The sequence below is a fragment of the Staurois parvus genome, unplaced genomic scaffold (assembly GCF_062004578.1).
Source record: "Staurois parvus isolate SC_StPar_1 unplaced genomic scaffold, SC_StPar_1.0 ptg000347l, whole genome shotgun sequence".
Lineage (NCBI taxonomy): Eukaryota > Metazoa > Chordata > Amphibia > Anura > Ranidae > Staurois > Staurois parvus.
The window spans coordinates 10,410,393-10,432,470 of record NW_028318143.1 but is presented as its reverse complement, the minus strand read 5'-3'; the positions used below and the strand labels follow the sequence as shown (position 1 = coordinate 10,432,470).

The window sequence follows — 22,078 nt, the reverse complement described above, 5'->3', positions numbered from 1 at the left end:
GCCAGGATGTTGAATGGCATTGCGATTTATATATCCAGCGTATTTAAGACTGTAACAAATTTTGATCCACACTGCCTCCTTATTCATGCTTAAGTGCCGAAAACCTCCCTCCTTACACAAGCAGCTACCGCCAGGGCCTGGGACCAAGAGTCCATTGGAACTGTGTTGGTGTCTGCGACCCTCTCAAGCCATGTTATTAATTGAAGTTTGCAAGTAAAGACGTTAACCAAACCTATCGTCTGGAAGCCTTGGGAGTGAGGCCACACAGCCAAGAAGCTGGATCGGGGGTTGGTCTCCTCACACAGTCATGGGGGAAGGTATCGTTTTGCCCAGGTCCGTTTACGTTGGGGACGCATGAGGCAGTCCACCATCCGTGTACATGCATACTAGCACATTATGGCTAAAAGCTTCTGGAGCCCAACTTAAAAAAATTGTGAAGACTGAATTCCTCTTTAAACTACATGCTATATAAAAGAGCTTGAATTACCACCAGTGGGGTGCTAGCTATTCCTTGCATTGATCGTCCTGGCGGTGCCACTGCTGTCCTTACACCCACAATTGATGACGTAAGAGATACATGTCTGGGATAGACTTTCACTGCAATTTGTATTGGGCTGTCTTACAATAAATAATCAGCACAAAGTCAGCCTTCATAGACAAGGAAGACCTCACAGTTTCTATGTCAGAAATTACAGCATGTCAACAGGTGATATAAAGTCTTTGCCGAGCATCATTAGTCCTCCAACTATTACCATCCTAAACGGTGGAATTTTTAAAGCTACCCTAACATCTACTAAAGGAGAGGAGGAGTGGACAGTCCCTAGTGGTTGGAGGAGATAGAGACCAACAATGGAGATATTTCAATAAACACGCATTGAAAGTGAGAGTTCTGAGAGCACTGAGGTGGCAGTATAATGTATGAAATTCATGTGAAGCATGGATCTATATTTTGTGGTGTCGGATCACGCAATGTCTGGAACTGAATGAACTTTATATATTTATTATTTTATATCTACTTATTATCAAGCAATTTGTTTTGAGTTTATTCACTATGGCTGTTTAGTATTTGATGGATTGATGTTTATGCTTTCATTATTCACAATTTGTCTGAATGCAGCGCTATATCACACACTACTAATATTAATATTGCAGTGTCGGAACACAATTGATGTTAGCAGCAGCACATATAGTGGCAGTTACTGATAAACACGTATGTTTTATTTTTTTTTTAGCACATAGTAGGCGCAGGAGTTTTTCCACTATATTTTACAAAGCCAGCCTTACCATACAGTATCTTCATTGCAGGATAAGAGTGGACACAAATGATGGCTCCCAATATGCAGATCGCAGCAATAAAAGTATAGAAACAATACAAACTGTGAATGATCCAGTAATCAATAACAATTGTGCTGTTTCCATTGAATGCCTTCAGTTCCCTAGCAGATTTTCACTGTCATTCAATCATATTTGCTATCTACAAGCTATTATTTCCTGGCTTTGTAGTACAGGGGATATGTGCATGAGATGTGAAAAGCCTGTTTTGCCATCCCTCTAATAACATGCAGGGTGCACAGTATGGGGACTTTCTCTCCTCACCGACTTGCTAATTATCCTGATAATTCTGCTTAACACTGGGGTCGCTCTGCTTGCAACTGCAGAAAACCAATTACAGGAAGGTCAGGCCTTGTCTGTCGCTGCACAGAAATACATGTTTATGAACTAGATTCTATTATGCCAGCAATATGGTGCTGACACATCTCTTAGCATTGCGTATCAATAAGTGGAACACAAGCCTTTCTGGCACCAGTCTGTGCAGTTTATGAAAAAGACAGAAAAGCCACAACTGCCAAAATCATTACCTTCTTCTACTGACTGTGGTGATTGAGCGTCTTTTGTACTCTCAGGGTTGTGTTTTTCTTGGGAACTCTATCAAGGAAATCACTGCACCTGGGTTCCCAGCTCCGCCCAGCTGCCACAGTTACTTCTCTCCCTGTTCTCTGCTGATTCTATAGAGAATTTAGCAGCTGTAGAGGTGAGCCTCCTTTGTTGCAGCAGTTAAACTTCTCCTCAGAATGCTATCTGCATGGTGTTTGTTTGTATTCCTCTATATGTCTAGGTTTCCTCCTATAATCCAGGTATGTAGGTAGATTATTTGGCTTTCTTTTAAATTGATCTGGAAGTTTTGTAAGGATATTAGGCTGTACAGTTGTCAGCTGATGTGTCAAACTGATGTAAATGGTTCTGTGTATACAAAAAAGGATTGAGCAACATAATCAAATTTATACACTATGCTGAGCACCCGTGCAGGGTAGGGAGTTTTTGATGGTTAAACTTCACTGCCACTGCACTAAATGCCAGTGGGGGATAAACTTCCCTGGCCACTGGCACCATTGCTAGGGAGCTATTGTTGCAGCAATTGGCACCATTACCATGGGTTATTATTGCAGTGACTGCCGCCATTGCTGGGGGTTATTATTGTGGTCACTGGCACCATTGTTGGGGGTTATTATTGCAGTGACTGCCGCCATTGCTGGGGGTTATTATTGTGGTCACTGGCACCATTGTTGGGGGTTATTATTGCAGTGACTGCCGCCATTGCTGGGGGTTATTATTGTGGTCACTGGCACCATTGTTGGGGGTTATTATTGCAGTGACTGCCGCCATTGCTGGGGGTTATTATTGTGGTCACTGGCACCATTGTTGGGGGTTATTATTGCAGTGACTGCCGCCATTGCTGGGGGTTATTATTGTGGTCACTGGCACCATTGTTGGGGGTTATTATTGCAGTGACTGCCGCAATTGCTGGGGGTTATTATTGTGGTCACTGGCACCATTGTTGGGGGTTATTATTGCAGTGACTGCCACCATTGCTGGGGGTTATTATTGTGGTCACTGGCACCATTGTTGGGGGTTATTATTGCAGTGACTGCCACCATTGCTGGGGGTTATTATTGTGGTCACTGGCACCATTGTTGGGGGTTATTATTGCAGTGACTGCCACCATTGCTGGGGGTTATTATTGTGGTCACTGGCACCATTGTTGGGGGTTATTATTGCAGTGACTGCCACCATTGCTGGGGGTTATTATTGTGGTCACTGGCACCATTGTTGGGGGTTATTATTGCAGTGACTGCCACCATTGCTGGGGGTTATTATTGTGGTCACTGGCACCATTGTTGGGGGTTATTATTGCAGTGACTGCCACCATTGCTGAGGGCTATTATTGTGGGCACTGGCATTATTGCTGGGGGTCATTTTTGCAGTCACTGGCACCATTGCTGGAGGTTATTAGTGTGGGCACTGGAACCATTGGTGAGGATTATTATTGCAGCCACTGGCACCATTGCTGGGGGTTATTATTGCAGCCACTGGCACCATTGCTGGGGGGTTATTATTGCAGCCACTGGCACCATTACTCTGGGTTATTATTGCAGTCACTGGCACCATTTTTGGAGGTTAATATTGCATCCACTGATAATCATTCCAACTTTCTGTTAACTGTGCATTGGAGTACATTGCAAAATAATGCATTTTCAAGCACCGAGGTACCTTACTCTGCTTCATCCAGAGCAGTGTGTTTTTGTGCAGTGAGGTGAATAGCATTGAGTTAGGCACCCTATGCAAAATGAGTGGGCTTCCTAAGTTCACACTAGCCCCCAAGCTGCAGGCTGGTAGCAGATTTTGGCAATGCGATTCCTGCACCCACAACCACCCACAGCAGCATTGCATTTCTGTTGTGGGATGTGCAGGGGTGCCATTGAGAATCTCATCTCGCAGCAGGAAACTCATGGAAACCGCATGGTTAAAAAGACCATGCAGTTTCATATGGATGCGTTTTGAAATTTTGTATGCACCTTTTCCTTGCGTGAAACGAGGGCACAGCAGCCCATTCAAATCAATAAGCTGTTGTGCCCTTGCAAAAGCGGGCAGCGAGGCCCACACTAGTGTGAACCAGGAATAACTCGACACAATGCATCTCACAACACAAAAGTGCACTGATATTGTGTGGCCCTCTGGATGAGTCCAGACCACACTTGAGGCCCTGCTCTAATTGCAGTGAAAGGATGGGCTCAAACACAAAGCTTTATGGGTGGCATGTCCAGGAACAAACATAGCAGTTCTCCCTGTAGCAAGGAAATGTGATAAAGTGTTAAGGAGAGAGGAGGGAGCACCACCACCAGCTGGGTCATGGGAGCCTATGGTGGGTGACGTCACGGGTTCAGGATTCACAACCTTTGTCGAGCGCTCCCTTAAACATGGGAGCTGCAGGATCACATGACCATTCATGGGCTGCCTAAATCTGGCCATACAGTATACAATTTTCTTGTTCTATTTCCTTTAGGTTTACTTTCAAGTCTATAGTGCAAAGACTTGCCTGACTGCATACAAATTGAAAGTTTAGGCTTGACCTTATATTATATGGTTCTTGTAAAATATAAAGGAAAATAATGTACGCCAAGCCTAACTCGACACATAGCACCTCACCGCACGAAAACACAATGCTAATGTTCGGCGCTCTGAATGAGTCCGGACCACACTGTTAGTCCTGTCCTGGTTGCAGAGAAAGGACGAACTTCAACACAAAGTTTTGAGGGTGTCTTGGAACGAACATTAGCAGCTGTCCCTGTAGCAAGCAATGTGATAAAGTGTTAATTTGTCATATTTCATGATGTTAGCGGCTTCTCATTATAAAACATTATTCTGCTTTTCCATTAGACCCAAGGTCTTCTTTAAGCAACCTCTCTGCAGCATGCTTTGCCTTAATAATCAAAATGTTTCTTTAATTTGAAAACTTTCAGTAACTGTTGTACCCGCATAAGAGTTCAGTGCAGCTGCAGGGCATGGTGTGTTTTCATGACACAGGGTGGCAGGCTATGTTTTGATGATAAAACATGCATACAAAGAGCCCCAGTAGATGAGAGTCATCACTATTCGGTGCCCACGCACTGTACGCGCTCCTCTGTACTGTACCCCCTGCTGCTTGTCATTGGGAAAGTGGAATTAGCTGTGTACCGGCAGGCAGAAGAAGAACACGGGCTAAATAATTCTGTTAATTCTGTATTTCCCAGCTCTAATCCTCTGCAGAACACATTTGATTCCAAGGCAGGCTTCCTATAATTGCAATTGCATCTGTTCAAATAGCTATAGGACAAAATAGGCTTGGCCAGAAGTATAGTTTATGTTACTGATGTAAATCGTTTAATATATATAGTCCTAAAATACTTAAAGCGGAGTTCCACTGAAAAAAAAAAAAAAAATCAGCAGCTACAAAAACTGTAGCTGCTGACTTAAAATACAGCCAATTACCTGTCCCTCGGTCCGACAGTGTCCTCACCACCGCTGGTTTCACCGGCCGTCTTCTCTCCCTGGCACCGGCATCTTCAGTTTGGGCACCAGGCTGTGACAGCTTGTGGCATGCGCGAGAAGCCCTGCACTTTGTGAATGGCCCCGTAGTCTTCTGGGACCTGTCACGTGTCCCAGAAGACTACGTGGGGGGAGGACAACTTCTGCTTCCAATCACCTAGGCGATCACAGCAGAAATGGGAGCGGGTACCTGTCAAATTCGGATATCTGCCTCCCCCCCCCCTCCACTCCCCAAAGGTGCCAATCCTTAATGGGGAGCGGGGAGCAAAGGCTTAAAGCGGAACTTCCCCTTTTCGGTAGCGTTCCGCTTTAACTTTTTTTACTCTGTTCATGCCGGGTTTGTAGTTATAGTTAAAGCTGAATTCAGGGCAAACAGCTAAATACGAAGTTCAAATGCATATACAGCATGTGAACTAATGTACCGGCCAAAGGAATAAAGTGCATGAAATGCTTAACTATAACTGTTCTTACAAATGTTCCCTCCTCCTGCTTATCCTGCTTACCCTGTTTAAAAAAAGCAGTGTGCTCTTACCTATTTTTAATCCACTCTGATCCAGTCACATGTTCCTGTAGCTCCAACTTCCCTGTGTCAGTGAGCGGCTGCTGCAGGGGAGAGGAGGGAGCCCCAACAATGGGCCACGGGAGCCTAAGAGTTATGTCATGGCACCTAGAGTTCACAGCCATTGTCAGAGTCTCCCTTAAACAGAGGAGCCAGAGCTGCAAGATCACATGACTGAACCAGATAAAATAAAAGGTAATATATTTCTCACTTTTGGACAGCGCAAATGGACATATGCAAACATTCACACATATTCCAATACAAATTGTACATTGCAGATTCACAATCTATCGATTTGTATGTTTTTTAATGTTTTAGTGCTGTATATTAATTGTTCGGGGCAGGGGCGGACTGACAACTCATAGGGCCCCCGGGCAATAGGGGATCATGGGGCTCCTGTGTCCTTGCCCAAATTCAAGAAAGCCTATGCAAAAGGTACCAGGGGCATCTCATGGGGCCCCCTACTGACCCCGAGCCCTCGGGCAGTGCTCGAGTTTCCAAATGGTCAGTCCACCCCTGGTTCGGGGTATAAATTGTATGGTATTGGTGATGCATGTCCTGACACTCCTGGAGGACGTCGATTTACAATGCATAGTATAAATATCCTTATTCAATATATCGGACTCCCCTGCAAGTGGTCAGTGTCATTAATGGCATGCAATCTCCCAATATACATCTATTTAGGGGGTCCTTATCCACCTCTCTTAATGCCTTTATGCATTTTACATGATGGACCCACCTGAAACCCCCCTTTCCCCAGGGTTTTAGAAGTGGTGACTGCTCTCCCCCTGTTTGGATTCTTGATGGAGTGGAAATAACAATAATAAAAAACATTATACAATGTGTATTGCAATTGTTGATGTATGTACAGTACAAATATATTTTGACTTAGACTAGGTTCACATCTATGCAGTTTGCATTTGATCAGTTTCTGCCGTGCTTTTTACAGTACGTTTTCCGTTTTACAACATGCTTTTTTTGCCGCATTTTAATGTGTTTTTAAATTTTTTCTTCTTTTATTAACTTGTTGCTGGGCAGAATAAAACACAAAACACATCAAAAAGACACTACATGCTTTTCTGCAGCGTTTCCATTGAAGTCTATAGAAACAAAAACGCAACATTTTGCATTTAAAGTCCCTGACCCTTTCCTCACCAGGTGAAAATGCGGAGATGTGAACCTGTCCCATAGGAAATCATGTTAAATGGACTGCTGTGTGTTTTGGCAAAATGGAAAACGCAGCGGAAAACGCATTAGGGTGAACCTAGACTTAAGCTGGGTACACACTATAAGAAAATCGGGCAAATGAATGTCCGGTTTTCCTCGATGTTTCACAACAAGTCGAATCCAAGGATGGTACTAATTGTACGAAAATTCTCCGACAAAGCCTTTTTTTTTTTTTTTTTTTAACGTAGCAGACTCATGGGGCCCCGGAGCAATAGGGGATCATGGGGCCCCTGTGTCCTTGCCCAAACTCAAAAAAGCCTATGAAAAAGATACCAGGGGCATCTCATAGGGCCCTCTACTGACCCCGGGCCTTGGGGCAGTGTCCGAGTTTCCAAATGGTCAGTCTGCCCCTGCTCCTGAGGTTCTTCATGCTCGTAATCTGACTGTTTCTTCTGTCTGCTGGTGATGTGGCAAGGAAGTTGGCACTCTTTTCCACATTTTTTGGGCTTGCTAGTACATTGCACCCTTTTGGAGAGAGGTTCTTAACCCACTTTTGCAGGCTCCTATTTCATTTGAGCCCATCCACCTTTTTCAAACCTCTCCAAATTTGCAAGGAAACTTTCTTCCCACATTCTAACGGCAGCCAGGAGAACCATTCCCATGCATTGGTTTTCTACTACGTCTCCTACACTGTCGGAATTAATGAAGGTTATCGCTGAGATTAGAAAAATGTACCTCACTGCTTAACACGCTAACTCTGTACCCACTTTTGAGGCAGTTTGGGAACCATGGGATACTTTCAATTCCGATTTGTCTACTCAATTGTCTGAAAATTGCTAAATCACTGTTATATATTGACATTGTATGTACCTATGTACCTGTCATCGATGAGCCTATTCCTTTGTCCTTTTGTTGCTCTGTGTTTGTCATACCGTGACAAAAATTATTAGTTCTGTTCATATACAAGAAACATTTTTGGAGTTTGTCCCTTTGGAAAAGTTTGTTTAGAAAGTCTGAATGGGATGTCGAATGTTGTGTACACGCTATACGAAAAACAAATTTTCGTTCCTCATATGGAAATTTTCTTCTGATTTCATTATAGTGTGTACCCAGCTTTATATACATTTTAGTTTTAAAAGAGGCTTGTTTTTGTCTATAACCATTCAGGCTGCATATCCATGGAAGTCCTCCTGAAGACGTGGGTCAACCCTGTGAAATGCGTAGAGGTATTAGAGAGGAGGATGAGGACTCCCTATGTACATTGGATTTGGAGATTACATGCAATGTATGACACTGACAACTTGCAGGGGAGTCTATGTTAAACAGGGATTTTTATATTATGCATTTTATTAACGGATACATGGTTTGTATCTGACTACTCGTATGTGAATAAAGGTTGTAAAACTATTTTTAGTCTGTGGCATGGATGCGGTGCTTGATATGCTGACCCCTCTGTATACTGGATATTCAGTCAGAAGCTGTTCCCCAAAGTACTCCTTTTTACTGCATGATATCCTCAGTCCTCTGGGTGCAATGACACTGGGCAAAAGACTGAGGACATACGATGAGCACAGGAGGCCATGGCTCTGCCATCACCAATGCACCCTTTTAGGGGCGGACTGACAACTCATGGGGCCCCCGGGCAATAGGGGATCATGGGGCCCCTGTGTCCTTGCCCAAACTCAAAAAAGCCTATGAAAAAGGTACCAGGGGCATCTCATGGGGCCCCCTACTGACCCCGGGCCCTCGGGCAGTGCCCGAGTTTCCAAATGGTCAGTCCGCACCTGCACCCTTTAATCATAGTATATTGGTGCACAAATGTCATCAAGTCCTTGTAATCGCGGGCAGAACAGGATAAGGAGGGTCCAAGGTATTCCAGCTTCATTGCTTTGCAAAGAGCAGTAAGACAAAGGGGTTGATTTACTAAAACTGGAGCGTGCAACATCTGGTGCAGCTCTGCATGGTAGTCAATCAGCTTCTAACTTCAGCTTGTTCAATTAAAGTGGCTCAAGCTTTTTTTAAAAAAATCTTCTGTTTGTAGCAGCCCCCCCCAATACTTACCTGAGCCCCCTCTCGATCCAGCGATGCACATGAGAGCCTTGGCTCTCCGGGGACTCTCCCTTCTCATTGTCTGAGACAGCAGTGGGAGCCATTGGTTCCCGCTGCTGTCAATCACAGCCAATGAGGAGAAAGAGGGGGCAGGACCAAGCTGCAGCTCTATGTGTGATTGGGCATGCAGAGCAGTTGCTTGAGAGCAAGCTGCTTGCTTTGGGGACAAGGCCGTAGATAAGGGGGTACCACCAGTCCTACTGTAGGGGGCCCAGGCCAGCAGGGGGGCCCAGGCAGCTGGGGCAATAATATGTTAGCAGGGAGGGTGATTTGAACAATAGAGGAGTGATTACTGGAACCTATCCCCTGTATGGCTCTCTCTGCAGCAGCAGAAAGCTGATTTTGTCTCCTCTCCCTCCTGTTGGCTTTCAGCTGCTGCAGAGAGAGCCATACAGGGGATCGATTCCAGTAATTTCCCCATATCGCCCTGCTTGTGCACCATATATTTCCCCCTGTTGCCCAGGCCCTCCACCCCACAGTGCTGCCAGCTACACTCCTTTCCTTCCCACCGGCAGCTGAAGGCACTAGGACAATAGGATCCTTCAGGATAGAGAGTGGGGAAGGTTCCAGTAAATATGTTACATTTACCAGCCCCTTCCTTTCCTGCATAAACACAATGAGTGATCATTAGCAATCACTTGCTGTGTTCGTTCATAACTGAAGTATAGTAAACTGTGTTTTTTTTTGGGGGGGGGCTGTCAGATTGGCTATATGGGGCCTCGTGGTTTCTAACAGCAGCCCTGTCTGTGGGCACTAGGCAGGAGAGAGGGGCCAGGAGTGCCAGTGGGGGACCCGAGAAGAAGAGGGTTGGGGCTGCTCTGTGCATAACCACTGCACAGAGCAGGTAAGAATAACTGATTGGTTTATATGTAGAGTTGCACCAGATTTAGAATTTTCAATTTTTTTGTAAATCAACCCCAAAGGGTCTTGACAGAAAGCAGCAGTAAGGCTAAATGAGGCTTGGCCTCCTTCGCACTGCTATTGCATTCACATTGACTTGTATGGGGAAAGAAACACTTTCTAATGTGAACAAAGTCCATCAACACAAACCATTGACATGCTTACAGAAAGGGATTACATTGTCAGGCCTGGCTGGGCTGTCTGCCAGTATTGTTTGGATCACAAGACCAGCCGAGCAGAATTTAAAAAACCTTTGTCAGGTAAAAAAGCTTACATGAGTAAATCAGTTGTGTATTTAGCTGTCCGTGTTTCATTTATTGAGACAAAAGTATGAAATTTGCATGAAGTATGAAACGGCAGCACCACCGTTAACAATCCTAGCAATAGTCATGCAACACGAGGGTAGATTGAGCAGGGAGACCCAAGCAACTTTGGGAGGGCCCAGGAAACTTTACTAAAGGGCAGCACCATTTGCCTGGGGTAGTAGTATGACCTCTGAATATGTCCTCGTCATGGAGGCACTGGTATACTCCTTTCAACCATTACCAATCATATACAAAGCCTCTTTAATTATCATGTATACTGTATTTTTATCCCCATTATTAACTCCTGTCTTGCCAGGGGCAAATCACAGGACTAATGTGTACATTATTAAAAAAAAATATATTCTGCTGCTGTTCGTGTAGGACCTGTGGGACTACATGAGTGACTGGCTGTTTCAGCTGAAAGGAAAGGTTAGGAGGCTGTGATTTAGCATGAAGCGCAAGGCATTGTTGTACGCTGCAGACATGATGCATAATTAGAATATAGTGTTTGTGCGAAACCTTGTAATTAAACCAGGGGGACTATACACCTTGTTGTTTTCCCTTCATTAATGTTCATTTAAACCAGTTTCACTAAAAAGTGAAGGGTCCAGGAGACCCATGAATAATTAGATCCAGTGGAAAGGGTCACTTTTCAGAGGCACAGTAGGGTGTAAAGCATAAACAACACAGCAGGGACAATGAACAGAACCTGTAAGCCTTTCATAATGCATCTGGATGAGTAGATTTCAGGGTCTACTGTATATAGGGGAAATTGGGCCGATTTTAAAGAGTGCTTGCATCTATATACTGTACAGTGAAAGAAATGGCCAGATTATATGGGGATGCTTCTTAAAGTCCATCTGAAGCTTTCTAGTTTTTTAGGGTTATGCAAGTCAGGCTCCATAAAACACAAAGCATGTGTAAGATTTGTTTTTTCTTTAAGTTATTAGTTCTTACGTTTATATGAAGCTGCCTTTTGATGGCAGCCCGGTGGAGATCTGGACCGCTGTTGTCACACAGAGGTTAGACACTCCCCCTGCACAATGCTCCAATCAATAATGGCGAGAATCTGTACAGCATATCTTGCCAGGGGTTGTGAACTCTGCCTGCACACCAGGGGTGGACTGACCATTTGGAAACTCGGGCACTGCCCGAGGGCCCGGGGTCAGTAGGGGGCCCCATGAGATGCCCCTGGTACCTTTTTCATAGGCTTTTTTGAGTTTGGGCAAGGACACAGGGGCCCCATGATCCCCTATTGCCCGGGGGCCCCATGAGTTGTCAGTCCACCCCTGCTGCACACACAGCATGTGACCAGAAGCTGCTGTCAGTGGCAGCTGTCAGATTTATACTATGTATAAATCAGTGTCTGGTGCCACCACTGTCCTCATGTAACCGCATCTGACAAACAGTGTGCATCCAAGGTTAGTATTTTTGCAGAGTTTTGCCCACACCCAAAGTGGTGGCAGCCAATTAGCCAGCTTGTACGCAGCAACAACAGAGAGGGGTTGATTTACTAAAAAAGGAAAGTGTAAAGTCTGGTGCAGCTGTGCACAGAAACCAATCAGCTTCCAGGTTTTTTCTTGTCACAGCTTAATTGAAAAATTAAAGGAACACTTTGAAAACACATCAGATCTCAATGGGGAAAAATATCATGCTGGATATCTATACTGATATGGACTGGGTAATGAGTTAGGAACGTAAGGATGTCCCATCGTTTGATTAAAAAGTATCAACAGAGGACTGAATTCAAAGACACCCAGAAAATCAAAGTGATAAAATTATGCAGCAGGCTAGTCCATGTTGCTGAAATTTAATTGCAGTAACTGAAAATGGTACTTAGTAGTTAGTATGGCCCCCACGTGCTTGTATGCATGCATGATAGCATCGGTGCATGCTCCTAATGAGACAACGGATGGTGTCCTGGGGTATTTCCTCCCAGATCTGGACCAGGGCATCACTGAGCTCCTGGACTGAGGTACAACCTGGCAGTGTCGGATAGACCGAAACATGATATCCCAGAGGTATTCTATACGATCTAGGTCAGGCAAGCATTTGGGGCCATTCAATGGTATCAATTCCTTCATCCTCCAGGAACTGCCTGCATACTCTTGCCACATGAGACCGGGCATTGTTGTGCACCAGGAGGAACCCAGGACCCACTGCACCAGCGTAGGGTCTGACAAGGATTTCATCCCGATACCTAATGGCAGTCGGGTGCCATTGTCTAGCCTGTAGGGGTCTGTGAGTCCCTCCATGGATATGCCTCCCCAGAACATCACTGACCCACCACCAAAACGGTCATGCTGAATGATGTTACAGGCAGCATAACGTTCTCCACGGCTTCTCCAGACCCTTTCATGTCTGTCACGTGTGCTTCATCTGTGAAAAGCACAGGGCACCAGTGGTGGACCAATTCTGTTCAATAACAACTGCCAATCGAGCTCTATGGTGCCAGGCAGTGAGCACAGGGTCCACTAGAGGACGCTGAGCCCTCAGGCCACCCTCATAAAGTCTGTTTCTGATTGTTTGGTCAGAGACATTCACACCAGTGGTTTGCTGGAGGTCATTTTGTAGGGCTCTGGCAGTGCTCATCCTGTTCTTCCTTGCACAAAGGAGCAGATACCATTCCTGCTGATGGGTTAAGGACCTTCTACGGCCTGTCCAGCTCTCTTAGAGTAACTGCCTGTCTCCTGGAATCTCCTCCATGCTCTTGAGACTGTGCTGGGAGACACAGCAAACCGTCTGGCAATGGAACATATTGATGTGCCATTCTGGAGGAGTTGGACTGCCTGTGCAACCTCTGTAGGGTCCAGGTATCTCCTCATGCTACCAGTAGTGACACTGACCCTAGACAAATGCAAAACTAGTGGAAAAACAGTCAGAAAAAGATGAGAAGGGAAAAAAATGTCAGTGGCCTCCACCTGGAAAACCATTCTTGTTTTGGGGGTTACCTCATTGTTGCCAATCTAGTGCACCTGTTGTTAATTTCATTAACACCAAATCAGCTGAAACGGATTAACAACCCCTCTGCTACTTAGCTGACTAGATCAATATCCCAGGAATTTAAATGACTTGATGCTATTCTCTGATTAAAAAGTGTTCCTTTAATTTTTTATATTGCAATACATGTTCAGCAAGTTAAAGCTGGGCAACTGCATCAAAATGATTTCCGTCTGGTCATATATTTAAAGGCTATACATGTTTTGGTTTAAAATAAAAACCCGGTAATACTTTCCTGCTCTGTGCAACGATATTGCACAGAGAGGTCCCTTACCTCCTGTTCTGGCAGTCCACCGCCAGCGCTGTCAGCTTCTCCCTACTCTGGGTGTCTCCTTAGAAAGCCAGGTGCTAAGAAGACACCCATGTATGTGCTCACAGGCTGGGCTGTGCGAGTCCATAGAAATACACAGTGCCAGTAAGCCATGCTCCCGAACCCTCCTCACAGGAGTTTGACTGACAGCAGCAGGAGCCTATGGCTTCACTGTCCTCAGTTTTTCCTGTGATAGCAAGAAGTAGGGAAGCAATGCTGATGATAGGCTTGCTTTACCTATTTTTACCTGTGATTTTTTTTTTTAAGGGACCTGGAATTCATGTTCAACTCATGGCATTTAAGGACATGTTTTCAACAAGTTGATTGCATGCAAATATTTCTAGACCTCTCCCTTTAAAATAAATTTTCGAAACATTAAATGTGAGTTTTCACAGATATAAAATTCCATTAAAATAAGTCATTACAGATTAAAGGCTAATTACATGGGTGTCCACATGCCTCCCCATGTCACTCTTAAAATAATTACAGGATGCCATCTTCCACCTACAGTCGCCCGTTACATATCAGCAGAGCTTTCGATCGGGCTGTCATCAGAGAGGAGCATTTCTGTTTGACACAAAGCATAGGTTCAGCAAAAAGTGTCCATTAAAGAATCCATAGCGACTGAATGTCTCGGACAGTCTCCTGCTGAGTGCTTACAAAAATATAATTTCGCTACAATTACCCTGTCAAGTAGTTAGTAATCAGAATCTACGGTCGCCATGTGTTATGTTTTCCTGAGAACAACAGTAGCCCTGAATGTCTCCCCGCAGCACGCCGTGTTCCCACATTGCCACTGGTGGTACGTTTTGTACATATGCGCAGCTCTGGCATAAATACAGGTTATGGCTTTACAATTTCACTTGGTAAAATCAGTGATTATTATATGTGTGCGCAAAAGAGCCCAACACAAATACAACCAGCAGGAAGGAAAGATTACAGAGAGCATATTAGCATCTCAGCAATTATGCGGAAAGTCTGGGGAGGTTGTGCCTGAAAAGAAACGAAGAATATAAGAAAATCAGGATATAACATCAGGTTACATTATGTATGCAATATATACCTTTTTTATTTGTACATTTGTATGTATTCATTTGGAATTATGTTAAAAGTTGCCTAGTGACTTGTTTTCATCACTGTATACTGTAGATACAATACCACTGGGCTTGAGTGAAAAATGCTATTTTTTTTTTTTTTATTTTATTCATTTGAAAAGACCCTATCAGGTCCCATAAAAGTGCAAATGGAGCTCCCTTGCAAAAGAAGAGGTATCATACTGACTTCTCCAGTGGCCAATGTCTTCTGTCTCCACTCTGTTCCGGGGCTGCAGCCTCTGCCAGCATCTTCAGCTTTTAACATTTCCTGGAGTGTCAGATGGTTGTGTCCCCTGGTGCATGCCAGGGTTCAATCCTCCAAATCCTGCATTTCCACTTTTTGTAGAATTAAATCATAGTGCAGGCCAGGGGAGCTTCCAGAAGTGTTCTTGCTTGATAATCAACTCTGGACATTTTCAAGGCTAACAAGAAAGGGTATGTTAAAAAATTGCTTGGGGAGCTGAGCACTGGAGCATTGTACCAATGCCAAAAAACGAAAAAAAAAAATACCATAGAGCAGAGAGAGGGTTATCCTTTTAAGGGCCCGTTCACAGCAGAACACGGTGAGGAAAATGATCAAAGGATCAGGCACCTCGGTGTATCGGAGTTAGACAAACTTTATTGCAGATCAAACAATACAGTAAAATCCAGCACAGAAACATTGATAAATTTCAGACCCTATGGGCCTTAATCATGTAGCGATACTCCCATAGGAGCCACAGGAATACTGTCCAGGTCCTCCCTTTGCCCCACAACCAGATGCATAGGCTCATTCACATGTTTCTCCATTAACCAATCTAAGGGTGTTGCTTTTGTTTTATTTTTGGAGAACCTGGATAGGGATTAGGGAGATATGTGGGATACTTCAAAATAGGAACTATGTACACTTTATCTAATCTTCAGGGCAAGCTATGTCAGAGTCCGTGCTTGAATCAAACAGTGGACTTTAAGGCAGTGGCAGTAGTAGCAGCAGTAACTTCATTAGAGCCCCAGAGCAGTGTCTCTTTAAAAGTAGACCAGGTGGATAAAGCTCTTTGGAACACCAGCCAGTGTTCCCTTTGCTAGACCAGCAGCTGACTTCCTAGGCCCAGGGAGGGTTAAACAGCACACAGTCTCTACGATCCTTAAGGGATGTCTGACTCACAAGGCCCAAGAGCAGCTGGATGTCTTCCTTCATAATACCAGACTAGATCTTCAGTAGACAGCCCTGCAGTCAGTGTAGTAGAACCTGGGTCTCAGCATTCAGACCCTTAGATTGCTCACCTAAGGCCACATGGTAGTAGAGGTCTGGGAAGGCAGCGTGCCCTCTCCCAGGCTGGATCAGTCTTAGATAGGAAAGAACCCAGAGCTCCCTGTGCTCATTGAATATATACAATTATCCAGCATGCCATCAGAGCCAGTCTCTCTAGGATAGGCTGAGGCTGTACCAATGTTCATGCTGCCATCTGCATAACTCTACACCCATCATCCAGAAACTTCTAAAGTTGGATACAGATGAAGCTAGGCAGACTGGCAGCAGCTGAGCACATAGAGCAGACCTAAGTAAATGGCCAAGTATAGTAAGCTGACTATGCTTTATCCTAACAAATATTTACAGCTACTCTGACTACAGAGTGACAACTAAATTTGCTTATCAAAAAACGCCACTAATTCTATCTAAGCCTAGCATCTACCTAGGAGGGTGCTACACTCATATGATGAAGGCCCATAGGGGCTGAAAGGTCCCCTTGTACTGTTTTATCTGCAATAAAGATGCCAGCTCCATTGATTGTATCTACAGAAGTGGCTTGCAGAGGCTATGAGCGGGGCATTGGTGTGAAGATTAACCTCAAAGGATTGAATCTCAAGGGTTGCAGCACTGCCTCTTTTTTCAGTACATTTTTGTACGGGTGGAATAGGTGCGTTCCACACACATTTCCTGTATGGCATGTGAATGTGCTGTCCCTGTGAGACGCATGTGGGTGCCATTATTATATTGTAATCAGGGGCAGACTGACAACTCATGGGGCCCCCGGGCAATAGGGGATCATGGGGCCCCTGTGTCCTTGCCCAAACTCAAAAAAGCCATGAAAAAGGTACCAGGGGCATCTCATGGGGCCCCCTACTGACCCAGGGCCCTCAGGCAGTGCCCGAGTTTCCAAATGGTAAGTCCGCAGCTGATTATAATGGCACCTCAAATGCAGTGATCGTTTGGTGTGGTGCAAACTGGAAATGTAGTGCTTGCACTACTATTTGTACTGTTCTGTGTTTGGCAACACATTCAAAGTAATAGGCTGTGAAAATCATAATGCACGGGAATGTGTGCATGCAAATGCATCTGTTCCAGTGTGATGCGGCCCCTAGTGTGACTTCAAGTGTTAAACGTGTTTCCCAACCCGAAGGAGCCGCTTAATAATTTGGGGTTCACTGTTCTGCGCCTCAACTCCAAGAACAAATTCAGTCCCTCTGACACACCTGTTTGAATGAGATAATAGTGCTAACAATACCAAAAGGAATAGCTTTGCAAAATAATATTTATTTTATTATAGAGACAATAAAGTCAACAGGTGACAAAAGTTGTAAACTGTGGGTACACCCCAAACTGTAAGCATGGAACAAAGCCACAAGGATATTTATAAATGGCTGTGAAAATGGACCTGAATGTAGGGCCAGCAGACCCCAGGTGGACCTATGAACCCAGGAATAAGATATGCTGAATCCCTGGGTCATTAGGTTGCCAATCTTCATCTGGCTGCAGACCTTTAGGCTCCATGCACACGGGGCATTTCAATAACGCTAGAAACGTTAGCTGTGTAAGTCATGTTAAAACTGAGTTTTTCTGTATTTTTTTTTAGCATTTTTGTATTAACGTTCTGCCAGTTTTTTTCTGCGTTTTTAGAGTTTCTTTTTACCAAAATTTTTTTATTTTTGTCAAAGTCTAACAACGCTGGTTTATGGCGTTTTACCATGTTGTACCGCGTTTTTCAGTGTTTGAGCGTTTTTACAGCTAAAAAACTCCTCTAGAGACCCAATAGTCCTGGGGTTTTTTCTAGCCAAAAAAATGTTGATTATAGTCTATGTGTGCATGGGCACGTAGGAAAACATGCTGGGGAGTTTACTGGCTGTAGAAAAAAACATTAAAAGCCAAAAACAGCAGCTATAAAAACATCCAGTGTGCATGAGGACTTAAGAGCCTGTTCTGGGACACACTTCCTTCGGGAGCCTGTATATCTTTAGGATTGGTGAGCAGGCTGAGGCCCACCTTACTCTTTAATATTCCACTCAGAGACACTGCATGCCAGGGGCGGACTGACAACTCATGGGGCCCCCGGGCAATAGGGGATCATGGGGCCCCTGTGTTCTTGCCCAAACTCAAAAAAGCCTATGAAAAAAGTACCAGGGGCATCTCACGGGGCCCCCTACTGACCCAGGGCCCTCTGGCAGTGCCCGAGTTTCCAAATGGTCAGTCCGCCCCGGGTTGAGTTCACCTGAAACCCATGCTGGACCTAAACCCGAACCTTATCTCCATGAGACAAAGAGGTTAGAATAATACCTTTTATGTTGCAGGATCTCAGGGGAGTGCCTTTTAGATTGGTTTAGGAACTTGGCAGAGTTTCTTTACATAGTGCTTGCGAATAAAAGCTACACAAAATCGTTTACAGCTGTTCCAGAACAATTTACAGTCTAATCACCCAATCACACACACATTCCTGTACCATTATTGGGTAGAATCAAATGAATCAATTAATGTTGCAAGGCAAAACATCCAACCACTGATGGCGTCAAGTATCAGAGTATTCTTATTACAAATTGGAGTTTCTTTCATTTAGGCACCAAAACAAGTGAATGAAATAGAAAGATTGCCTAAAACTTGTGTTTATTAGGGGTACAATGGGCTTAAAATTGCTCCTGAGGGTTGCAGATGCTTCTTTAACAATCCCGGATCTGTTTTTGTGCCAAAATATGAATAGCCAAATTTTTTCAGAAAACTGGACCCTCACTTTTTTTAATGTAGCACACCACAATGCACAGATGCTGAGAATGTAACCAGCAGAGATGAACAACCAACTAGTATTCCTGAAGTGTTACTAAACTCAGGACCCTGCATTCACTATATCTGGTCTAATAGGGCTGATATGCTGGTGTACCTCCATGTCTGGTGCAGTGGGGCTGAAAGGTTTTACATTTAAAGCTCTGCTTTATCCTGAAACCCTCACAGAGAAAATCCCTGTTCCCTTCTGCTTAAAGTGTTACCATACCCAGGACCCTGCATCCACTATATCTGGTCTCCCACAGTACACAGAACTGCAATTATTTTAGTAAATATAAACTGCTAAATACCTTTTCCTATCAGCAGTAGTCTTGAAAGTTCTATCACTGTCCAGCTGAGCATTGATTAAAGCTTGTAGGAGTTTTCATTCTGCTCTAGGAGGATGCATGACCCCTGACCTCTGTCTGGACAGTGCTGATTGGCCCTGTGCTGATCACATGCACCCTCCCAAGAAAAAGGAAAAACTCTCTAGCAGTAGACACCAAACTGAGCATGTGCAGAGTGTCCCTGAGGCTGTGCTCTATCAGGAGAAGAAACGGGGAACATAGAAGAAGGGGAGGATCAGAGAATACAGACTCAAACATCCTTTTTACACAGTGCAGAGGATTAACCCCTTAGGTTCCACAGTGAGTATAACAAGCATGCTTTACTGCATATACAGACTGATTTTACCGTTGTGGGTTTAGTAACACTTTAAAGAGGTTAGCAATGTCAATTCTTTGTCTCAATGTCAATTTCCTATCCTTGTTTCCTTTTAATCTGATAATGCCTAAATATCTTGCAGCAGCTTTTTTAATTTAGTTCTACAGCATTCCAATGGACTGATATGGTGCTAGCTCCTCTGCTGAATGAGCTTACAAAATGGCTGCCTATACCATGGTTATATGACAGATTCTGTTCAAAGTAGAAAACTGCAATATGGTTATTTTCACTATCTAGCACACAGCTGCTTGCTCCTTACGGAGTATTTTCTGCTTGCTTCAGCAGAGAGAAGCCACCAGCTGCTACCGGAATAAGTCAGAACAGCGCTGGAGGCACGGGGAAAACTCGCAAGACTTCAACAAGCAGCAGGGAGCATGCTAAATCTACATAGACCCAGGATCTGCAGCTCACCCAGACTACAGAGGAAAAATAAAGTTCCATTACTTTTACATGTTATTTTCAAGTGGGTTTCTTTTTCATTGTCAGCATTTAAAATTAAAACAAAATAAAAATGTACATATGAGATCCTGTTTTGCTTCAGTTTCTCAAAAAAAAATTAAGTTTCTTTGCTATTTTATTTCAATTTTTTGCATTTACAGGGTCAGAATTTGGACTATACAGTAGCTGGTGTGTAGCGCTCACCCCCAAAAGGGTCCATAGATTTGGTCCCAAGGGTCTTTCGCTGATAAGTGCACTAGCAGCCAGGCACACAGTCTCAATCACTCTTCTGGCTCATTGATTAGTCTAAGGCAGGGGTGTCAAACTCCATTTCATCACGGGCCGTATCAGCATTATAGTTGCCCTCAAAGGGCCGGTTGTATCTGTAAGACTAGATGTCCAGAGCAAATCACCCCCCATTATATCAGATGTCAAGAATCCCACACTCCCCTAACATTACCGTGCACCACCTTTGGGGTAAGAGATGGAAAGCAGAAGGGTCTGGAGGAGGACCAGAGGAGGCATGGAGTCAGTTACTAGAGTCTGCTGAATGCTGAGACCGGGGTAGGCAGAGATGAGGGGGTGCTGCAGCTGCACTGAGAGGTGCAGGATTTGGCAGAGGAGTTATATCCTCCTCTCTGTTGCTGACTGCTGAGACAAGGGGGAGACAATGGGGTACCTACAGGAGAGGTGCAAGGGCCACATAAAATGGCCTGGAGGGCTGGATTCGGCTCACAGGCCTTGTGTTTGACACCTGTTGTCTAGGTGTATCCTTTTTTATGCTTTATTGAAAACTTGAACTTGGATGGGTGCAGAGTAATCGTAGAATACTCCAGTAACATTCTGTGGTAACTTGAGGACATCTATGTTCCTCCCAAAATTTCCCAGCACAGTCCTTGCAGCAGCAAATGATGGGCTGAACTACATAGGGACACCATAGGTCTACATTTTAGTACAAGCTGACTCTGATATGAGAGGGATAGCAGCAGCGCATAGTCACTGGGATCTCACACAGCGGTCTGTATTCACAAATGTCTCTGGATAGTTGGATTCCTCCTTCCAATATGAGGCAAACATTTCAACCATGAACTACTTTTACTCCTCCCCAAAAGGAAATCCATCCACTTCATTTCCAGCAGATTTCAGTGGAATAGACCCCCCAGCTGACATATCTGGGAACTCAATGTCAGGGCAGGAGCCGAGGAACGGACAGGCAGGCCTAACAATGTAACGCACTGGCTGACGACAACCACCACCCACAGACCGAAGTCCCTCAGGGCGCGGAGTTTAAGTCCCAGGCTGCCCTTCACCAGGGCCCCTGATGGTGGGGATGGACTTGACGCAGCCAGGAACCAGGTTGCGGCCCCCGAGACACCTCAGCTGCGGTAATGGCCGCCGCCAATGGAGTGTAGCTGGTGGAAGAGACAAAAGAGTAGTCAGACAGGCCGGGGTCAACAACAACAGGACAAAACAGTACAGGACAGCAGACGAGAATCACAGGTCACGAGCCGGGTTCAGCAACAGAGGGTCAGATCAAAGGAGAATACAAAGAATAGTCAAGTCACAAGCCGAATCAGATACCAGGAGAGTCACGAGAGTCCGAACAGAGTAATAGCAACACAAAGATACAAGACACAAGTGCAAAGAGCATGTGCGGGCCACAGGCTTATATCTCATCAGCCACGCCCCTCTGGGGGGTGGACCTCAGAGACCTGAAGGCATAAAAGGATTCCCACCATGCACAGCAGAATCCAAGATGGACGCCAGCACATGGAGTAACATAACCTCAGGGAAAAGGTAGGACCTTGACACTCAATGAGCAAATAAAGAAGCACAGCTGGACTGCACAGAAGGGCAGCAGCCCTTCAGGCTGGGATCTACTCCTCCTGAACTAGAACCCCTCTGCTCCAGGTCTCAAACTATTTATGCACTCTCCCAGCCACCTACTGGGCACCCTCCCCCAGGGATTGACTGGGACCACATAAATATTCAGGCTGCTTATTCGACTCTTCCAGCCCACTACATTCCAAAACCCTCCAGAAGGCAGAGGGAAGCAGTCAAACCTGCAACCAGTGAGACACAGAACAGCCCAAACTAATC

At 44.8% G+C, this 22,078-nt stretch overlaps 1 protein-coding gene across 2 annotated transcripts in view; it reads left to right on the top strand.

Annotated features, from left to right (window-relative positions):
* LOC149456841 (cytosolic carboxypeptidase 6-like) overlaps window positions 1-20,063 on the top strand; it is a 2,243,892-nt gene extending 2,223,829 nt beyond the window's left edge. The window contains exon 13 of one of the 2 annotated variants that reach the window (XM_089684448.1): window positions 19,826-20,063. In XM_089684448.1, the coding sequence (XP_089540574.1) occupies window positions 19,826-19,931 (106 nt within the window). In that variant the 3' untranslated portion in view covers window positions 19,932-20,063. Of the gene's footprint in view, window positions 1-19,822 lie in introns of both variants that reach the window. The other variant, XM_089684447.1, reaches the window with a different exon arrangement.
* The last annotated feature ends 2,015 nt before the right edge of the window (window positions 20,064-22,078 follow it).